The sequence below is a fragment of the Patella vulgata genome, chromosome 1 (assembly GCF_932274485.2).
Source record: "Patella vulgata chromosome 1, xgPatVulg1.2, whole genome shotgun sequence".
In the NCBI taxonomy this organism is placed as follows: Eukaryota; Metazoa; Mollusca; class Gastropoda; family Patellidae; genus Patella; species Patella vulgata.
Window position 1 is genome coordinate 61,881,374 of NC_065879.2, and position 21,841 is coordinate 61,903,214.

The 21,841-nt window shown below is 35.8% G+C and overlaps 1 protein-coding gene across 1 annotated transcript; it reads right to left on the minus strand.

The window, feature by feature from the left end:
• Positions 1-1,472: 1,472 nt before the first annotated feature.
• LOC126831596 (sodium/potassium-transporting ATPase subunit beta) lies at positions 1,473-19,917 on the minus strand. The gene is made up of 6 exons (XM_050562192.2): positions 19,694-19,917; positions 17,704-17,841; positions 16,638-16,748; positions 15,717-15,901; positions 14,876-14,977; positions 1,473-5,499 (listed from the first exon to the last, which is right to left on the minus strand). Exons 1-6 carry the CDS (start codon positions 19,878-19,880, stop codon positions 5,260-5,262), a joined length of 963 nt encoding a protein of 320 aa, XP_050418149.2. The 5' UTR covers positions 19,881-19,917; the 3' UTR covers positions 1,473-5,259.
• Between the last annotated feature and the right edge of the window lie 1,924 nt (positions 19,918-21,841).

The following is a 21,841-nucleotide window of genomic DNA, read 5'->3' on the forward strand; positions in this document are numbered from 1 at the left end:
TACCGTTTTTGTTTTTTAGGACTTCGAATTTTGTCTAATGGTTTGGATTGTTCGTACTTGGTTTTATTTTATTCATGATTCCTTTGGTGGTGCCGAACAACACCAAAGCAGTTATAAGTGGTACATATTTCAGCTAATCTAGCCTAGTTGCGGGGCGGGGAATTTTGGGCGTTTCTTTCAGGGGTACCCCACCGCAATATCTGTCTGGCGGTGGTAATTCATGATCCCTGTGGCGGTGCTGAACAACTTCCAAGCACTTTTAGGTGGTACGGACTTCCGCTAATCTAGTCTAGTTGGGGCGGGGGGGTATTTTCGTCGTGTCTGTCGGGGTAACCCACCGAACAAATTGTCTGGCAGTGATCATTCTTGATTCCTGTGGTGGTGCTGAACAACTTCCAAGTAGTTATAAGTGGTACAGATTTCAGCTAATCTAGCCTAGCTGTGGTCTGGCAATTACATAACTCTGTCGGGGGTACCCCACCACTATAAATGTCTGTCAGAGTGTTTTTGTAATACTTTAAGATGTACGGTACACTGCCGTACCATTTTCATGTGGTACACTTTTGAGCTAATCTAGCTCAAGAATCCATACCCAGTATCGAAGCCCTCACAGCCACACCCACCACCAGATACGTACCCGGCAGACTTACATTTTGATGATACCAGATATTCATGCTTTGATACCATATATGCGAAAATTGGTACATTTTTCAGCTAGGTTGACCCCCTGGGCTCTTGCTCTAATATGGCGAGAAATGATTCCTTTTGGCGAAAAATAAGGAATCACTGTGAAAAAGAGAAGGTGTCAGGATTTCAAAATAGCCTTAGAACAGAGGTGGGGAAGAGCAATATTTTCATAACTATTGCAGCTATAGAAATGGTTAGTGGACAGCGCCCGATCATGGACCGTTCCGAAAGGAACTATAACTGGTCTGAATCTCACACATTTCTTATAGGGAATTAGGAACATCCCAATCATGTAATTTGCCCGGTTACACCTTTATATTGCTTCAAATTAAAACTGCCTTAGATATCAATATACATGTACTGGTACATAATTCTTTCTTTTGGGTAGCTTGCCGACTTGTATTTTTGGGTTTATTTACGACCAAATCACTTTCTTGTTAACAGTTTGTTTAAGTGGCTTGAGTAACTGGATGAAAATAACACATGACACAATTATTTGGAATACAAGTTACTTGAAGAGTTTATTTCAGCGACGTTTCGACGAGGGTTCTCCCGTCTTTATCAAGCAAAGAATTTAAGTACTATATTCATACGGACTTCCAGATCGTCATCAACCCATGCAGCCTTCTCCAAACACACTCCTACCTTGATTGTTGACTTTGGGTTTGGGTTTTTCATTTCTCTATGTATGTTGTGGTTACAAACAGTAACATTTTAAGCTCTCGGAAGATAAATTACATGGAGTATAGCACTGTGTATATCCAAATAAATAAAAACAAAAGATATTAAAAAAGAAATATATATATATTTATTATTATAAAAGGAATGTTATACATACATGTATCTACGATTTGATTGACCTATTTACAATGAATTAATAAGGTAGGTTGCCAGGTAACGAAACATACGGCCACAGCAGCTAAGTTGTCTGAGTAGTCCATAATAAAGGATGTCACATTTTATGCTCTTGTTGGTAATGGAAGAATTTACAAGACACTAACAAACTTGGGAAAGATTTTTTTTTTATTATCAAGATCAAGTTGATGTTGACAGACGGGGGTGATGACAATATATGACCACATTTCAATGTGAGTGTATAAAAAATAGTAAAAAAGAAATATATGTAGTTATTAAAGGAATGTTACATGTAAATATAATATATATCTATATATGATTTGATTGGCTATTTACAATGAATTAATACAATAACACTAAGTGTGGAAATACACCCACACACCAGATATATCTCAATTAAAAAAAAAAGCCCTACACCAAAATGGAAGGTCCAAAGCTAGAAATTTTAAAACATTACATTTATGGTAAGTTTCATCTGCATCGGAAGAGTCCATAAATTTTGTACATATTTCACATTTTGCATAAAGGGCAGGCGGCATAACTCCAACACGGAGGGTACACAAGCTAAAAACGTGATTTTCCGTACTATCAATGACAATAATCCATGAAGTTTGCTGTCCGATATGTGCCCATATCAACAGTAATCTTTGGGATATAAACATATATTTTAAGTTTCGTAAAAAGAAACAACAAAAAAAACGGATAAAAATTGTGACCCAAAGACACACAGACCCATGGACGGACAGGGGCGACGACATAATATGTCCACATGAAAATTTGGACGTATAAAAATAACATGCTCATATACAAAAAGGACAAATGATATAGAAATAAAAATGTTAAGTCTGGGTAGTATCTTATTGAATGTCAACAGATATATTTTTTAAAAAATTCCTAATGATCAACAGTTAAGCCTAAAACATGGAAGAGGCTTTAATAACTAAAGAATAAAACTCTATACCTGCTACACTAGACCGAATGGCAAGAATAACATTAGCTTTTTTTATATTAAAACACAGCACAGTGTGAGACTGACCACTCACAAAAAAAATCTTTTAGATTTCCTATAAGAATGAAATGAAATGGGGTTTAATGTCCTACTAGGCTAATGAATACAGCCTATAAGAATGAATATATACACTACAATGCTTCACATCTAGTTTGAAAAGAATCCGTTCAAAACTATAGCCTCTATGGTGTTCATAAGTTTTTTTTGTCAATGTGGTGGGGGGGTGTGGAGGACTTTTAACAGAATAGCAAAAAACACTGGATATCTATAGGGTTTGTCCTCTCTTGACCCTCCGTCTTCATGAGCCCAGTCAGTGCAGAAAGGTATGACGTTAAACCCCATTTCATTTCGCTCGTGACCCCACAGCTTTCCATCAAATTTGAAAAGAAGCCATTAAAATCTGTAGCTTCTATCCCGTTCACAAGGTTTTCGGCAAAGGGCAATAACTCATTTACACAAAGTCGCAGAATGCTGAATATCGATAGGCTTTATCCTCTCATGACCACAATACTTCAAACCAAATTTGAAAAGAATCTGTTAAAAACTGTAGCCTCTATCACAATCACATGTTTTGGTGTCAAGGGGAGAGAATATGCAATTTGTAGTCCAAAAATTCTGATAGTGTTCTGGCATGTGACCCAATGAACAATCCCTACTAAGTTGATAACAATTCATGAAGAATCCTGACCTGTAGAGTGTGGATAGACAAATTGCAGACTGCAGACAACAGACTGAGGTGACAGACAGGGTGATGATAATACTCTTAAATTATATGTGGGTTTGTAAAAATTACTTAATGTAATGAGGTTGAAATATTTAATATTCAATTAAAAAATCAAAATACTAATGCTAGATATGTCCATGTTTAGATGAAATCCGGTTTAAAACATGTCTACCAATAAATTCTTGCAGGTAACAAAATGATGACAGGCTTATTACATAGCAAAGAAGCCTAGATCAATGAAATTTCAATTCAACATACATGTATCTTTATAAATACTACACACAATTGAACCATTTTTGGACTGATATTCCCATTAGAGATTCACCTTTCACCATATTGTTGTTTGCAAGTGATTCCAATAGTGCTAAAATGACGCATCAATATTTTAAATTATAATATAACTATAATATTAAAACAATAGACAAAAAACTTTAGTTTACAATTATTTTTGAAAACTATAAAAAAAAATACATATCTGAACAATATAAAATATAATTTTCTACAAAAAAACTCCCAATAAAATCAACTTCCCCAACCAAAATTAAAACCAGATGTGTCCATAAGACTCAGAAGGGGGAGGGAAGTACTGTCAAGGAGTGCAACTCTCCTCTCTCTGAAGTTAAAAAATACGCCCTTTTGCCAAAACCATTGAATTATTTGATCACCACACAATCCTTTTTTTAGAAGGTGGCTTCATCTTAACTAAAAGTATATAATAACTTTTAGTATTTTATCTCAGATTAGATTGTGGTATGAACATAACAGACTTTAGGCAGCATACTCAGTCTCAGTTTAATGTTATATTACAAGCACACATGGTTACCAGTTCTAGGACTATGTTACTATTCCTTATTGATGTCACCATGTTATGGTAATGATGTCACCAGTTTATGATAATATTGATGGCACCATTCTATGATGATATTGATGGTTATGAAATTCAGATCAAATAAATAAACTGACGATAAAAATAAGATGGGAAATGGTGAATTGGGATGCTGTGCCAATGTATTAAATGAAAATGAACTAATATTACTTAAAATACAGATATGGCGTGATCCGTTGGCGTACCATTATTGTGCCAATTGCACATTACTTATACTAGATGACAGAAATATTGGACTTGTCTGTGCAGGATAACATTTACGTACCAGTGCATGGTAATATTTATGTATTTTCAGTTTAAAAGTTCTCAAGCAAGACATTGTGTGCAGTATCAATCTACTTCTATAACAGAAGTAATCTTAATTTACCATATAAGTCAATGTATACAATGTACAGTCATAAATCAAGGAAACTGGGTGCATGTAATTTGACTGCTTACATTCTCTCTTCAGTAATAAATGCAACTATAGGACTGACCCATTGGTTTCGAATAAATATTTTATAATTCCAAATCAATGGGGTAAGTAACAAATTTATGTTTTGGGTTCAGAGGGATTAAAAGGTACATGTACTACCAGTCTGTAGTTGATTTGCCATGATTTGATTATTAAGGGTGTTAAAATTGGGTTCCGAGGGGATTAAAGGTTACTACCAATGTGAAGTTATCTTTTGATTTGCCATGATTTGACTATTATTAAGGGTGTTGAAATTAGATTGTTTGAAAATCCGATGCAGATGTTTTAAAAATCATACAGATAAACCCTACAGATTTCCAAACTACATTACACTAAGTAGATGTTTTACAAACAATACACATAAACCCTATAGATTTTATAATGGACATACTCGAATGCTAATTATCCAAACTACATTACATAAATGAGTAATTACAGATGTTTTAAATATCATACACATAAATCTTATAGATTTTATAAAAGACATAATCAAATGCTTATTCAGATTAGATTACACAAAGTAGTGTAGTTCTAGGACTTTTGATAATTGGGTGAATTTAAATGTTTTTTGAAAATTATATTTTATAAACTTATCTACTGTTTAATTCCATATGATGATGGTACACATAAACTAACAAAATAACTTAATCAACCAAAAGTTCAAAATGGACTTGCCCTGCTAAAGCGATTGTATTATGTACTATATTTTTAGCATAGGCTTTACAGGTTACCATGATAAGGGTTCCAGGGCGAGGCTCATCAAATCTTACAAATACCAGTGGTGACCTATAACCCTGCTGATTTAAATATGGGAAATATTTGAAATGGAAGCCTTCTGCTGGGAAATAAAACAACTGGCCTATATTTTCTTTGTCAGCAGCATTCTGAAAAAAGCACCAAATAAAATAGGATTAAGAAAATAGCAATGAACATCTACTTTACACAAACTAGGTTATTCAGGAATAACATGGTATATCTTAATTACATGTACTTCAAAATTCTCTAGTAGTAGGGGTCTTTAGCATTGGGCGGCAATCAAAAATAAAACGTACTTAAACAAAATAGGTTATTTTGATACTGACATATCCATTCACTTGATTTGATATTTGTTGTTCCAATTATTTCTTGTGATGTTTGTGTTTTGGCATGCTGAGAGAGCGACCAAGCACTTCCCTGCTTCACTCACAAGTGACACAGACGTTTGACAAGTACGTAGGTCTACTGTCGTACTAAACACATGGACAGGAAGCGATTACCAGATTCCAATTTTGTTACATTCCCAAAATTAAAATATATTATTAACCCTTTCAATATTATTATAATATATTAGCCTTTTCAATACTATTATAATATTAAACATACATTATGCAAGAGCTAATTCTGCCTATTGTAGGTCTTTCTTTACGTCTGAAATGTTACTAAATTATTAATTAGACATTAATTAACTTATCTGTAGTGTCGCTGTTTATGACTGTAAACACGGACCTATTAAATTCTAGTAGTCTGATTCCATATATGTTTATGGATGCCATTGGATGGTGTCCCTTGCCAAAGCTCTTATGTACGGGAGTTTTTATGAATCAAAAAGTATAAAAACAATATCATCGTACTTCGAAGTTTCTGTTTCTTTTAATGTCCATCGACATCATATTGGCGACGAGTGTTGTGGTTCATGAACTTATCCTGTGTTCTCATCAGACACTAAATCAAAACCATCATCATGGCACATTCTCTCCCTTCATATCCACCGTTTGATTGCACAGCTGATGGCCGTGCAATACGCTGGAGGAAATGGGTACGACGCCTAAACACAACCTTTTTGTTGGTTATGACATTACCGACGATGCACATAAGAAAGCGTTGCTTGTGAAAAAGTCCTATAGAAAAAGTAAAGGTTTCTATAGCAGTTTGTGGGATTCTATAGAATGCTATAGAATGCTGAAGGAAAAAAAATTCATTCTGTAGTTTTTTTCGCATGACTATAGATTCAAAAACATGTACTATAGTTTTGTGTAGGATCGATAGATGAATATTTTCCAAGTGTAATTTCCTACAGAATTCTATAGAATACTGTAAGAAACTACAGGAAAAAAAATAAACCTACAGATTTATTGGTGCTGCTATAGTTTTCTATAGAACTAACCTGTATCCTCGAGTCATTTGAGTAATCCTTCAGTTTTCTATAGCGTTTGTGGTAAAAACTATAGTTTGCTATAAAACTAACTTGTATTCTCATGTCAGCTGGTGTTCTTATAGATTTGGTGGTAAAAACTATAGTTTTCTATAGAACTAACTTATTGTCTCATGTCAGTTGTGTAATCCTATAGTTTTCTATGACATTCTGACATTTTTTTCTATAGATTTTGTGGAGAAAAATATAATGCATGAGCCTTCTATAGTTTTCTGTAGAATTTATATGTATACTGTACTTAAACCATTTTAACAAATAGCCTACTATAGTTTCCTACACAATAATGTAGAAACAATGTTCTATACTACAGATTTCATAAATTTGCGATGTCTTTTATTCATACTATAGTTTACAACAGAATTTAGTGAGGCACTTGTGTGAATTATGTAAACTTTTCCAACATAATTTTCATGGATGCAGTCTTCCTTAATTTACTGTGATACCAAATGACAAACTAAAATAAGCTTACCACGAAAAATAAAATATTAAGTATAAAATAGTGTATATAATATGAATGAAATAGTGATACATGTTGACACTCAAAGGAATTCCCCACCCACCCTCCAAAAAATGCCAGTAATGTAGATCTTCACAACAAAAATATCAGATAATAAATTATTCTTCAGATAAGTCTATGAAATAAAGACAAAGTTTATTTAGAACACAGTCTGACTGTTATTTGATCCTGCTAGTTAGATCTTAATGACTATAGCAGATTCTGTACTCAAATTATATACTCTCTTGAAATCTGTTTGGCCATTGGCTGAATTTTAAATTCAAAAATTCAGTGTTTAACAACTTAATATACTATTCAAAAAAAGTAGGGGATATTTGATTTTTAAGTGTTATTAAAGTCACCTAATGAAACTGACGAAGAAACAAATGACAAAATGAAATGAAGTTCACATTCATCGATTTATTCCAAATGATCGTTAGACTAAGTAAGGCACAGACTGACCATTATAAGGGCAAAATGATACCCGGGGTCAAACAGCAAAGTTACCACAGCATCACAACCAAGTCAGTAACGGGTAAATCCTCCTCTGTTTGCCAAACAAGCATTGATCCGACGTGGCATACTCCTAATGAGACGTCTAAGGTCATTTTGGTCCAGATTGTCCCATTCCTGTTGCAACACAGCAGCAAGTTCTTGGACATTGGCAGGACGTTGTTGACGTTGACGTAACCTCTGTCCAAGCATGTCCCAGACATGCTCGATGGGGGAGAGGTTTGGGACTCAGTGCTGGCCAAGGTAATGTGGTGATGTTCTGTTGTTGGAGGTAACCTGTAACGATCCTGGCCCTGTGACATCTTGCGTTGTCATCCTGGAAGATGAAACGGCGGCCATGACGTCGTGCGAACGGCACAACATGGACTGCCAAGATGTTGTCCCGGTAGTACTGGCCTGTAACACGCCCTGCAACAACATGTAAAGCCGTTCTTCCAGCAACAGTGATGCCTCCCCACACCATAACAGAACCACCCCCAAATCGATCATGTCTGATGACGTTAACGTCTTGGAAGCGCTCGTTTCGACGACGCCACACCCTCCTACGTCTGTCCAAAAAATCAACAGTGAACCTTGACTCATCTGAAAACATCACATTGCTCCAGCGTCGATTATCCCAGTGTTGACGATCCCTACACCAACGACGTCTTGCCTGAATGTGATGATCTCTCAAACAAGGGATCACGCGAGGACGTCGGGCGCGAAGGTGACCCCTATGCAGTCGATTTCGAATCGTCTGGCCACTCACTCTCACACCAGTGTCTGTTTGAAGACGAGCGCTGATCTGATTTGCTGTGATGACACGATTTCTCAAGGCCAAGGTACGGATAAATCGATCCTGGGCTTGAGTTGTCGCCCTTGGTCGACCTGAGCGTGGTCTGTCCTGTACAGATTGTGTATCACGGTATCTGGACCATAGCCTGCTTATGACAGACTGAGAAACATTCATCGTCCACGCCACAACCGCCTGTGTTGTGCCGATCTGTAGCATGCCAAGGGCACGTAACCTTTCATTTTGGGTAAGCCGACGCATATCAAAATTTGTTTTCTGGTCACTAAAACAATTAAACTGATGTTTCCACCCTGTAACATTCAAAGTCAGAGTCGTGCAAATCTTGGGTTGGACCCCCATGATGATCCCATGCATCACCTGCATTACATGCGGTAGCTATTGGTGCGTTTGGGCGTCACATGTAACTGGAAATGTTTCTTCTGTTAGGTTCTATAGTGACTTTTTTCGTAGTCATTTGCATATTTTAGTATTATGCCCCCAAAATCAAATATCCCCTACTTTTTTTGAATAGTATATGTTAGTATTAACAAGAAACTGAAGAGAATGGTGCTATTTTTTTTCACAGATTCATTAAAGATAGAAAGATAAGTAGGCCTATACTTTATTACTTTCTTAACAATAATATTAAATTACTATAATTAGATAAGATTTATGTGATTTTGTTATTTAACTTTATTACCTATTCTTTTCCTTATATTTCAGGTTCTGGCTGGTGAATCATCAACAGAATTCAGATTTATCCATGAGAGAAAAAATAAGCTTATCAATTTTGAAGAATCCATGAGAGAAAAATAAGCTTATCAATTTAGAAGAAATCATGGGCCAACTATATTTTTATTCCCAAAATAAGATTTAATAAAAAAAAGTCTATAGAATTCTATAGTACCCATTCCTACAGAAAACTATAGTGGCCCAATTTTCAAACTACAGAATATTACAGTATTCATTCCTATACATAACTGTAGAATTTCCTACAGAAAGTGCAATAAAAAAACCCCTATAGAATACTATAATATTTTCCTATAGAAATTTTGCCATAAATCTGTAGGAAAATCTACAGGATGTGCACTACAGAAATTATAGAATATTTGGGGCCGTTATTTCCTACAGGCCCCCAAAATTCTGTAGAATACTATGAATTTTATCCTATAGAAAATGGGTGACGCCCCCCAAAAAACTCTATAGTTTTTCTATAGAATTATATACAATACTACACTGGTATTCTGTTGGACTTTTTGCTATGGTTAGCCTCTATGTGTAGCTTTGCTGATATTGATGGTTTAACTAAACCAAGCACTACATTATCAGAGTTACTACAGTTTGCTCGGGCCACACAACTAGCTACTGTCCACGTAATGTCTGAACAAACTCACAGCTCTGTAAATAAACTTCAGCCACAGGTTCCAGATAGAAAAATAATAGGACCCAGAAATTTTCCATGGCAACAGTGTATGAATTGTGGAGGTTCATGGCCTCATCCAAATGGTCAACACCGTTGTCCAGCCTTTAATAAACAGTGTCAAATGTGCTTCAAATATAACCATTTTTCCGCAGTCTGCAGATCAGGACCTCCAAGATACATTAATCATCGTCAGCAGTTTCCTCGATTTTCATCACCACGAACACCACTATCAAAACAGGAATTCAGTCAGCCCTTAAGGCAAGAATCTTACACACCACCACGAAGGCAATACAACCAATATCAAACAAACAAACCCTATGCATCAGTATCACAGCAGCCCAAGGCCCGTGTACAAACAGTACAACAGGTACTTAATGAAGATTCCGATTTAGAGGATTAATATTTATTTGTGATTAATCATTCAAAACAGCTTCCTCATTTTGATGTCTCGGTAGACCATTGTGGTACATTTACCTTCCTAGCTGATTCAGGAGCATCTGTTGACATTCTCTCAGAATATGATTATAATACGCTTTCCCCTAGACCTGAGTTACAGCACTCTGACACCACAATCTCAGCCTATGGTGGTCATAATCCTATACCTTTATTAGGAACATTTATAACGACCCTCCATTCTACTAATGCATCTTGTACATCTACTATCTGTGTTGTATCCGGGAAAGAAAAACCTATATTAAGCTGGTTATCATCACAGAAACTAAATTTATTAGCAGCTGTCAATACAGTTCAACCAACCCTAGAATCTTTAAAAGAAACGTACAGTGATCTATTTCAAGGCCTGGGTAAACTCAAAGATACCCAAGTGAAATTGCACATTGATGAATCCGTGGCACCAGTTGCTCAACATTATCGCCGTGTTCCAAACCCAAGTCCAACGGACTTGTGCGCGTTTGTGTTGACATGCGCGCAGCTAACAAAGCAATCCGTCGTGAAAGACATGCAACTCCCACTCTTGATGAGCTAAAGACTCTGTTATCAGGGGCCAAACGGTTCTCCAAACTTGACTTAAATCAAGGCTACAATCAGTGCGAGTTAGATGAGGGTTCTCGGTATATTACAACATTTGCAACACACTTAGGACTTTATAGGTACAAACGGCTTTCATTTGGCATCAATTCAGCCAGTGAAATTTTTCAGGAGACCATCCGACAAGCCCTTTCCGGCTTATCTGGCGTAGTCAATATCAGTGATGATATTCTCTGTTTTGGTGTGTCACAAGAAGATCAAGATGCTAATCTGACGGCACTTTTTCAGCGTCTTAGAGACAAGGGATTAACACTTAATAGTGCCAAATGTGAATATAACCGAACATCTTTAGAATTTCTTGGGCATATTTTCAGCTCTTCTGGTATAAAACCAAGTCATGACAAACTGAAAACTATACTTGATTTGCCGTCACCTCAAAATCAATCACAAGTCAGGAGTCTCTTAGGCATGATGAACTTTTGTGGATCTCATTTTATTCCTAACTACGCCACCCTCACTCATGAGCTTCGTCACTTGACTAAGAAATCGACACCCTGGGCTTGGACAGCTAAACATGAAGAAGCACTGCATCGCCTTAAACAAGAATTGAGTAAAGCAACTACCTTGGCTTTCTTTGACCCAAACAAACAGAAATTTACACTGAGGAAGTCCAGTTGGTATATCTGCTATTCTTACCCAAGATAACCGAATTATTCAGTATGCCAGCCGAGCTCTGACCCCAACAGAACAACGTTATTCCCAGACAGAACGCGAGGCACTGGCCATAACATGGGCCTGTGAGTATTTTCACATTTGGAGCACCCTTCATAATCTACACGGATCACAAACCTCTTGTCAGCCTATTCATGAATCCTTCATCACAATTATCCGCAAGAATTGAGCGCTGGGTTATGAGAATGCAACCATATCACATGACCGTTAAATATCGCCCAGGTTTTGACAACCCAGCTGACTACCTTAGTAGACACCCAGTTAATCTTCCACCAAGTAGCCACGAAGAAAAGATTGCGGAGGAATATCTTCATTACATTGTATCAACGTCAACACCGAAGGCTATCACACTATCAGAAATTAAACAAGCAACAGACAACGATGTTACACTTAAGGCTGTTATCAAAGCTATCGTTACTAATCAATGGTATGCTCATACTGCTGAGCTTGACAGGGGACTTTTTCATTCTTTGTATTCTTGTCGTTCAGAACTGTCACTAGTAGAAGACAATACGATATTACTAAAGGGGCATCAAATAGTGCTTCCCAAATTACTCAAATGCAGAGAAGTCGACATAGCACACAGTGGACATCAAGGAATAGTGAAAACTACTTCTTTATTACGTGAAAAGATTTGGTTTAGAGGTATGTACAACTATGTTGAGTCGTTAGTTAAACACTGCCTCACTTGTCAGATAACAACTCCTACATCTAATCGTGAACCATTAGTAATGTCAAACCTACCCAAAGGACCATGGATTGAATTAAGTGCAGATTTTGGACAACTCCCCAATAATCAATATCTTCTAGTTGTGACTGATGAGCATACCCGATATGTTGTGGTTGTCGTTCTACATTCAACATCTGCAAATTGTGTTATTCCTCATTTGGACAAAATATTTGCAGAATTTGGTATACCCGAGTCTCTTAAGACTGACAACGGCCCGCCATTTAATAGTCAAGCTTTCCACTTGTTTGCTGAACATATGGGCTTTCATCATCGTAAAATTACACCCTTGTGGCCCCGTGCAAATGCGGAAACAGAAAGGTTCATGCGAACAATTAAGAAAGAGATCAAAGGTGCTCTAGCTCAAGGATACACTTGGAAACAAGAAATGTACAAATTATTGTTGGACTATCGCACAACTCCACACAGTTCAACTGGAGTTCCACCTGCTACAGCCTTGTTCTCGAGAACAATCAAAGCATGGCTCCCTCACATAGTTTCCTCCCCAGCTGGTGATCAAAAGATGAGGGAGAAAGACAATGATTCTAAACTCAAAATGAAAGCTTATGCCGATAAGAAGTCTTATGTGCGGCCATCTGATATCAAGGTTGGAGATGCGGTATTAATCAAGGAGACTTCATTAAAGAAATCATTAACACCATATAATCCAGAACCTCTTCAAGTTACTGCTAAATAAGGGTCGATGATCACGGCATCACGTGGGAAATCTAATGTCACACGCAACAGCAGCTTCTTTAAGCAATCTTCACGTTTACCAACTGCAACAGAATGTGAGCATAGGGATTCACTTGATATAGATGAAAATGGAGCAGCAGATTCAGAAAATAATAACTATAATGTGAGCTTTGATAGGCCTTTACCTCCAGAACAGCCACCACCTCTGCCTTTACGTAGATCAGATCGCCATAGACGCTTACCTAGCAGATTCCAGAATTATGTGTTAGCATAAACATTGTAATTTGTAAATCTAAAAAAAAACTGTAGGGCCAGTTTTAAAATGTTAAGTTTTATTATGTCTGTTTTATTTCGTGTTTAGCTAAAGAGGAGGGTGATGTAGTGTTGCTGTTTATGACTGTAAACACGGACCTATTAAATTCCAGTAGTCTGATTCCATATATGTGTATGGATGCCATTGGATGGTGTCCCTTGCCGAAGCTCTTATGTACGGGAGTTTTTATGAATCAAAAAGTATAAAAACAATATCATCGTACTTCGAAGTTTCTGTTTCTTTTAATGTCCATCGACATCATATTATCCAGATCATAATCAACTCTCGATGGCAAGACTAGGCTGCAATGTTTATCGTATTAAGTTCCGAGTTTGCTGTTCTACTTCCATTCATAATTAAATCATGAAATGGATAATCGAGACTATGTTTTTTATCCTACCGACTTCAGTAATGATGATCGAGGCTAGGCCGAAAATTCAATCGTTAAAATCTTGGTTCATAGTGGATCAATTTGACTGAAATTTTCAGCAAATTCCCTTTATAGTATCTAGTTTTGAACTATTATAGTGAGAACTGTCAGCTCTTTATCTAAGCTCCCATAATGTATCTTTAACTTATCCAGACCATAATCAATTCTTGATGTCATCGCCAGCCTGCAATGTTTATTGGATTAAGTTCCGATTTGCTGTTCGACTTCCATTCATGATTTAATCATAAAATGGATAATCAAAACTATGTTTTTTATCGTACAAACTTTAGTAATGATGATCGAGGCTAGGCCGAAAATTCAATCGCTAAAATATCGGTTCAGAATGGATCAATTTGACTGATATTTTACAGTTTTAAAATGTATTTGGACCTTTTCAATAGTATGCATCCCGATATCTTTGATCTTTTTTCAAGGTATGTAAATATAAATGTGTCAAAAAATAATTTGAAAAGTTGTAATGTATTACACTCTATTAAAGATACATTATGAGAGATTAGATAAAGAGCTAGCAGTTCTCACTATAAAAGTTAAAAACTAGATAATGTAAAGGGAATTTGCTGAAAATTGCACTCAAGTTGATCCACACAGAACCAAGAATTTAGCGATTGAATTTTCGGCTTAGCCACGATGATCATTACTGAAGTCAGTACGATAAAAAAACATAGTCTTGATTATCCATTTCATGATTAAATCATGAATGAAAGTTGAGCAGCAAATAGGATCTTAATCCAGTAAATATCGCAAGTTAGCAATGACATCGAGAGTTGATTATGGTCTGGATAAGTTATTTAATGTTTAATTAATAATTTAGATAACATTTCTGGCCTAAAGAAAGACCTGAAATAGGCAGATTTAGCCCTTGCATAATGTATGTTTAAGAACTAAGAACACTAAATAAAGAGCTCTTTGGTATTCCATAATTTGCATTATCAGATAAAGGTTTATCCCTGAGCACTTACCTCTCCTTCACAATTAACTGTTATACTCCACTGTGACCAACTACCTCCGATTGCAGATGGAATGGTTTCATTAGTATATTCTTCTGGTATCCAGTTAAAAATCTAAAAACACAATTTACTAAATGATCAATTCATAGGGGATACTAGATTGAACATTCCAGAATTGAAATCTCTCAATCCCCAAATGAGGTGACAATCGAGTGAAAAGTGGGATTTTAGACTACAACCACCACCTCAGTTGTCGAGATTTGCAGAACTGGACAGGACTGAATTCCATGTCACTCGATTGGAATTCCGTCAATTCGGGACGTTCCGGACTGACAATAAAGCATCCTCATGGTTACTGAAAGGAAAGGCAAGGCAGCTAACTCTATAATAACCTATTTTCTAGAACACCATTAAAGGGCATAGAGCTCTATTCGTGGAATCTTAAAATAGACGAAACTGGGTCTATCTAATGTGACCTACATTAAGTTTTTCAAAAATTTATACTAATTTCTAATCAATTATTTTCGATGAAATGGTTTCATTCACCATAATCCCATATAAAAGTACAGTCCTGAAAATCATCCACTTGATTGGTCAGTTAGTTCACATGATTTGATCCGACATTTTAGAAAATATATCACAAAAATAACATCTGATTTTAATCAGATTGCATGATAGTCGGACATATCTTTTGGATGGCCTTGATTATCCAGACATCAGATATGCAATAAGATAACACTGAAGAATGACCTAATATATGATCTCAATAATTATTTCAATAGAGATTCAAGAACCTGCAAAATAGCCCTTGTTATTCATTAAGTTCATACCATGACAAGTAACAACACATTACCTTATTTAGTTTTAATAAAATACATGGTTGACCATCATCAAAACCAAAATTCTGTTGCTTAACACAATCAGAACCAAGTGAAGTAACATCAAAACGACAAACTTTATTAAAATTTTCCTTTCGTCGCTCTCTAATTGAACTACAATCTATGTAATTCTCGCCTTGCTGGTTTTCATTTTCGTAATCTAGAAAAAATACCAATACACTTTGTTAGTTATGTAATGCTTGCATTTACTTTGAAAGCTGAGATTAAGCAGGGTGTGCTTTGGCAAACAGAAGATAACATTTACTCAATTTGGAGTCAGAAGTACAGGATAGAGGGACTAGCAAAGATAAGTATCTAGTCATTTGGAAGGAACAAAAAGTAGTTGTCATGCACGATACACCTACATAATTCCCGAGCAAAAGCTTGTGGAACATTGTTTATCAATAAGGTTCATCCTCTTATGACCCCAATGGTTCAAACCAAATTTGAAAAAAATTTGTTAAAAAATATAGCTTCTTTCACGTTTTTGGAAAAGTGGGGTAATCTCATGACCCAAATGCCTCACACCAAATTTGAAATAAATCTGTTTAAAACTGAAGCTTTATCACATCCAAAAGGTTTTCGGGAAAGGGTGCATAACTCTGGAACGAAAGGTCACAGAACGCTGATTAGCTATATGGTTCGCTCTCTCATGAATTGGAAAAGGGAGCATATAACTCTGGAACATAAACCGAACAGCATTACCAATGGTGTAAGTTATTTACTGTCTGAAACATGTCTTTACCCATATTACAAGTCATGAGATTACAGTTATTTGATATTGTCTACTGTCTGAGCCCTACAATTTTGAAATTAAAATTTTATTTTAGCCCCCCTACGCAGCGTCCCAAAAAAGTCGTTTATCTACCATAGTAATGTAACCATAATATACTTACATCTTAAATATGCCTCTGTATGATCTAGATAATTTGCATATGTCGTGGCGTCCCCTTTTACAAATCTAATAACTGTCGACATAGAATCTGGTTGAGGACGGAAAGATAAACCTGCAAACAGAACAACAGTACATTGTATTTTTCTATAATTTATATTAATAGTACTGCTAGACTACGTATAATTAGCACTGGGTAAAATCGAACAAAATTTGTCTATAATAAGAATAATAATATTAGAATTTATGAACCAAAAGAAGCCGCTCCTAATTGTAGGTTAATAAAATAGGAAATTGCAAAACGAACCAAACTGAATTTTCTAATTTTGTTCTTTCTTCTACTGACAATCTAAATATTACTGTGATTCAGACAACCATGCAGATATTTTAAAAAATGAAAACCCTGGAGGTCATTTATTTTCAATCTGGGTTCTACTACAGAAGTCACACGATGTAGTGAACATTTTTTGAAATGAAAACAATATTTGTTTTGAGGCACAATACGCCATATTTTAAGTAAATTTTTTACCCTAGCTTCAAAAGACTCCTACTCAAAATGTTGTGACCCTAAATTTTTTAGATTTTTCAGGTATGATAGGCCTAGTCATCGACTTAAAATCCTGCATTCGTTTGAGAATGATTGAATGGCATGGAATATTCTATGAGTTATCTAGAATCAGATCAGATAATAATTTTTGCTGTTCCAGTCTTTACAAGGTTCTACAAAGTGACACAAGGCCCATTACTCTTAGAATTAATTAATGGAAGTTGTTTATAAGGTTCTACAAAGTGAAACAGAGCCATAACTTTAGAAGTAATTAATGGAAATTGTTGAAATTATATAGGCTTCTTCGGTTTATTAATCTAAATAATGAATACAACTTTCATACAGATAAGATGATGATTGAATTATGACAATAGATACAACCTAGCCTTCATTGAATTCCAACTGCAAATAGTTCTTTTATGTATGTATGCATACATGCATGTGTACAAGGAAGACCCCACAGTTTATGGCTTCACAAAATGAATCTTATTTTAATAAGATTGGATAAAATCTATTGTGTTACCAGGTGTTTGTAAGATGCTGTCTGGTCCCTGTAATGTTGGATAATTCCAGTCAATAACCACATAAAATACAGCCATAAACCCTACCAAAACTAGTGCCAATATCACCCACATAACCAATATGTACAAAATATGTAGAACTGAAAAATAAAAAAAACCCTCATATATAATATATTAGCTTTTGGTGCACTTGAGATAATTAATTGTTGATTCTGTGCTTTTTACAATCAAAATAATAATACATGTATCTCCTTACCTCATAAATCTCATTTCAAATTATTACCTTTCAAAAGTTCTCAAAACATTATGTAATAAATTGCTGTTTGATTCTTCTACCTGTTGCAACCAAATTACCAAGGCATGTGTTCTTCATCAATTCTCGGATTAAGAGCAACTCAAGCACACAAAGGGCAATACGAAACAGTTTTCAAAAGACTATAACTCTGCGATTTAAATGTGATATGAAAAATTCATATCAATCCCAATCCTAGTTCAAACTGAATATAATTCAACCCACAAAACCAGACTGTTGTAATAATTTCTGTTGATTTATTCCTTATCCAGCAGAACATACTCCATTAAATGACACACATATTTTGCCAGAAATTATTGATCGTTTCCCCTCCATCATTGGCTTGTGCCACACTTACAAGAAAATCCTGGAGTGATCAACACATATTGACACATTATACAGTCAAAACATCAATTTCATGACTAATGTTAAATATCTATGCATTGTGTAAGAGCTAAATCTGCTTATATTGCAAGTTTTTCTTTTGGCTTCAAATGTTATATAAATTATTAATTAGACATTTATCAACATGACAAGCCCATAACAAACTCTCTGTTGGATGGCTGTGATTTTGAACGGATTGAAACATGGTTGCCCAGCAAGATACAATAGATGGACAGATAACAGGGAAAATCATTAGGGCTCATCCTCTAATTGTCCCAATATGCTTCATATCGAATTTGAAAAAAAAATATCAGTTAAGAACTGACTCAAGATTTACCATTAAAATACAAGTAATACAAGTTTATTTCCTAAATAATTCAATGTGTATTAACAACCAAGGCTCTATTTGATGAAGATCTGTTAAAAACTATTTATCTCCATCGCGTGTACAAAGTTTTCGTAATACATGTAAGGGCATAACTAAATGTGGAACAGAAGGTTGCAGAATACTGCTAAGCAATATGAATTTGTCATGACTCCAATGATTCGGACCAAATTTGAAAAAATCTGTTAAAAATGGTTTTCGGTGGTAACTCTGGACAGGCTATACTATATACCGGAAAACACCATGTTATACTGAATACCGGAAAAACATTAAATATAGGAAAACACACTAAACACCGGAAACACCCTAAAGACCGGAAAAACCTAACCCTAACTCTAATCCTAACCCCAGTCGGGTCCTCTGGAAAACCCTACCCCTACACCCCCCTACAGGCTCCGGGTTACCTATTTAGGGTGTTTTCTTGTATTTAGTGTGTTTTCTTGTATTTAGTGTGTTTTCTGGTATTTAGTGTGTTTTCCGGTATTTATAGTGTTTTTCCGGTGTTTCCCGGTATTCAGTATAACATGGTGTTTTACGGTAGTTTTCCGGTATATAGTATTGCCACTGAATGCTGATTATTGATAGGGTTTCGTCCCTAACAGACAAACAGATTTTTGATTTTATAAGCACAGATGTATCATTCTGAGGCAAGTCAGCAAGGAGCGTTAAAAAATAGGCCCCATGTAGACCAACATGTAAACAAAACATTATGCAAATTTATCTGGTTTGATTTACATGGACAGTTGTCCTATCTGATCTGTAGCCTTCATTCAGATAATTTGGGGATAATTTATTGGTAGTAAAAAAAATAAAGTCAAATTAGGCATATATACCTATTGGATGACTATAAAGTTAAAATATTTTACACTGTAAATATGTTCATAATGAGTCATGACCCAATTTTTGTAGAAAAGAGCTCTTAAATACTCACACAAATCCAATGCATTTTTACCGAAAATAAGAAACTGTCCTTGATCATTTGTTGACGATAGAAATTCCTTGAAATCTTGCATACGAGTCTTTAACGTTGGTCTCTCTATAGCAGTACCAATGGTACTTGCGTAGTCTGTAAAGTACGTTGATGCAGAAAGCGATGTCCCCCTGTACGACGACGCCATTTTGGATGTTCGACGTTTGAGTCACAGGTAAGGTGTCCTGTCGTACGCGCAGGTAATGATAGACGTAATTATCCAGTCGCTTAGTTCATATTATACACTTTAATAACGTCTTGATAACCGAGATATACAGGTGCGCAAAATAACCAATCGTTGATGTTGGGAGGAATTTGTGTGGAAAGGACATCTTTATGAACTTTTGAATATTTAATAAACTAGAATGGACTAATAGGAGATAAACCTCTCAATATTTTTCATAACACTCGAAAATAAAAACACGAATTAAATAAAATTCAATACTGTTTCATTTCAATCAATATTGGTGTTGAAAATATCATGCCGTGAAAATATGGAAACATAAAATTCAATATTTAATACATTATGAAATTTTTATATGCCCATATTTTCAGGTGGACATGTCGTCATTCCTGTCCGTCGGGAGCCCGTCCGTGCAAAATTTGTTTGTGGACACTCTATAGGTCTAAATTTTTATCCGATTTTGACGAAATTTAAAATATAGCCATAGGTTTATCTCCCAAAGATCTCGGTTCCTTTCGATGTTGGTATGTAATTAAAGTAGCCAAGTCTTAGTCTCTAACTCAATATTATCCAAATACTTATACATGGAAAACATGTATTATTTGTCAATTTAAATCAACATTGATGTTTGATCTTACCGAGAAAAAATAGGCTTCTCATATCCAATATTTAAGACAAGGGACTCGATGAACGAGGCAAGACATATTCCACAAATCCTGTCAAACAGTGACGCTATATTCTTATCTGGAGAGCATATGCTGCGTAATAAATACTATCGGTGTAGACTGGAATAACCAGAGGCTAGAGATTGCCATTCGATTGAGACTTCTGGCGTATTTCGCGGACGATAACTGATTAGAAATTACAGTAAAAACGGAAACGATTGAATGTAAATCAGTTTATATACATTCATATTACATTATTATATATGCGTTGCGACCCATTTGCGGGGGTTGGATGGTCGAATGGTTAGCACGTGCGTGCTGTATCATAAAGCCTGTCATTGAGTCAACTGGCGTCGTTTCGAATCCCCGGTTGTACGTGACAAGGAGTAGGGTCGCCTGTCCAACCTCGTGGGTTTTCTCCGGGTCCTCCGGTTTCCTCCCACTGCTAAAGACCCCTACGCGCAAGCGAATTATTGAAATGAAATCAAAACTATATGTTAGTCCCAAAATGACCTATTTTGTGTCGGGTGGACGTTAAACCCCATTTCTCCCTCTCTCTCTCTCGCGACCCATTTGTGTCAAATTCTAGATCCCAAATATTAGCGATTTAGTTAACCTTAACTTCTTGGATTGTGGTCCCTGGTCGTACAAAACATCACGTTTTTATATAGCTTGTGGACACTCCAGAGGTCACAATTTTTATCCGATTTTGATGGAACTTAAAATGTATGTTTATAACCAAAAGATCGCTGTTCCTGTCGATATTCGCACATATCGGACCGTAACTTCCTGGATTATGACCCGACAATTTTGTACCAACAGTCGCGTTTTTAGCTTTTGGAAACTCTTCATCCGATTTTGAAAAAACTTAAATAATATGTTCATATCGCCACGGAGAAAAGAATTTATGAGACCAAGATTTTCTAGCCCGACTGTTTGGGTAGATTTCGATTCTGATTAGGCGTTTGAGGTGGTACATGGGGAGCCAATGTCTAAAATTGGGTGGAAATGTGATGATTTTGATATAAATAATGATCATCTTGTTGATTAGTAAAGCATCAATTTCTACCACAGAAAATCTCTAAATAAATGTATAGGATGCCCTTGGACAACTGTTTTGCTTTGTATATCAAGAAGAAAACTTGTCATGGTTCAGACTAGTGAACCAACAACAGAACATAAGCTTATCAATTTATAAGAAGTCATTGGCTAACTATACTTTTTCCCAAAAACAATTTAAATAAAAAATCTATAATACCA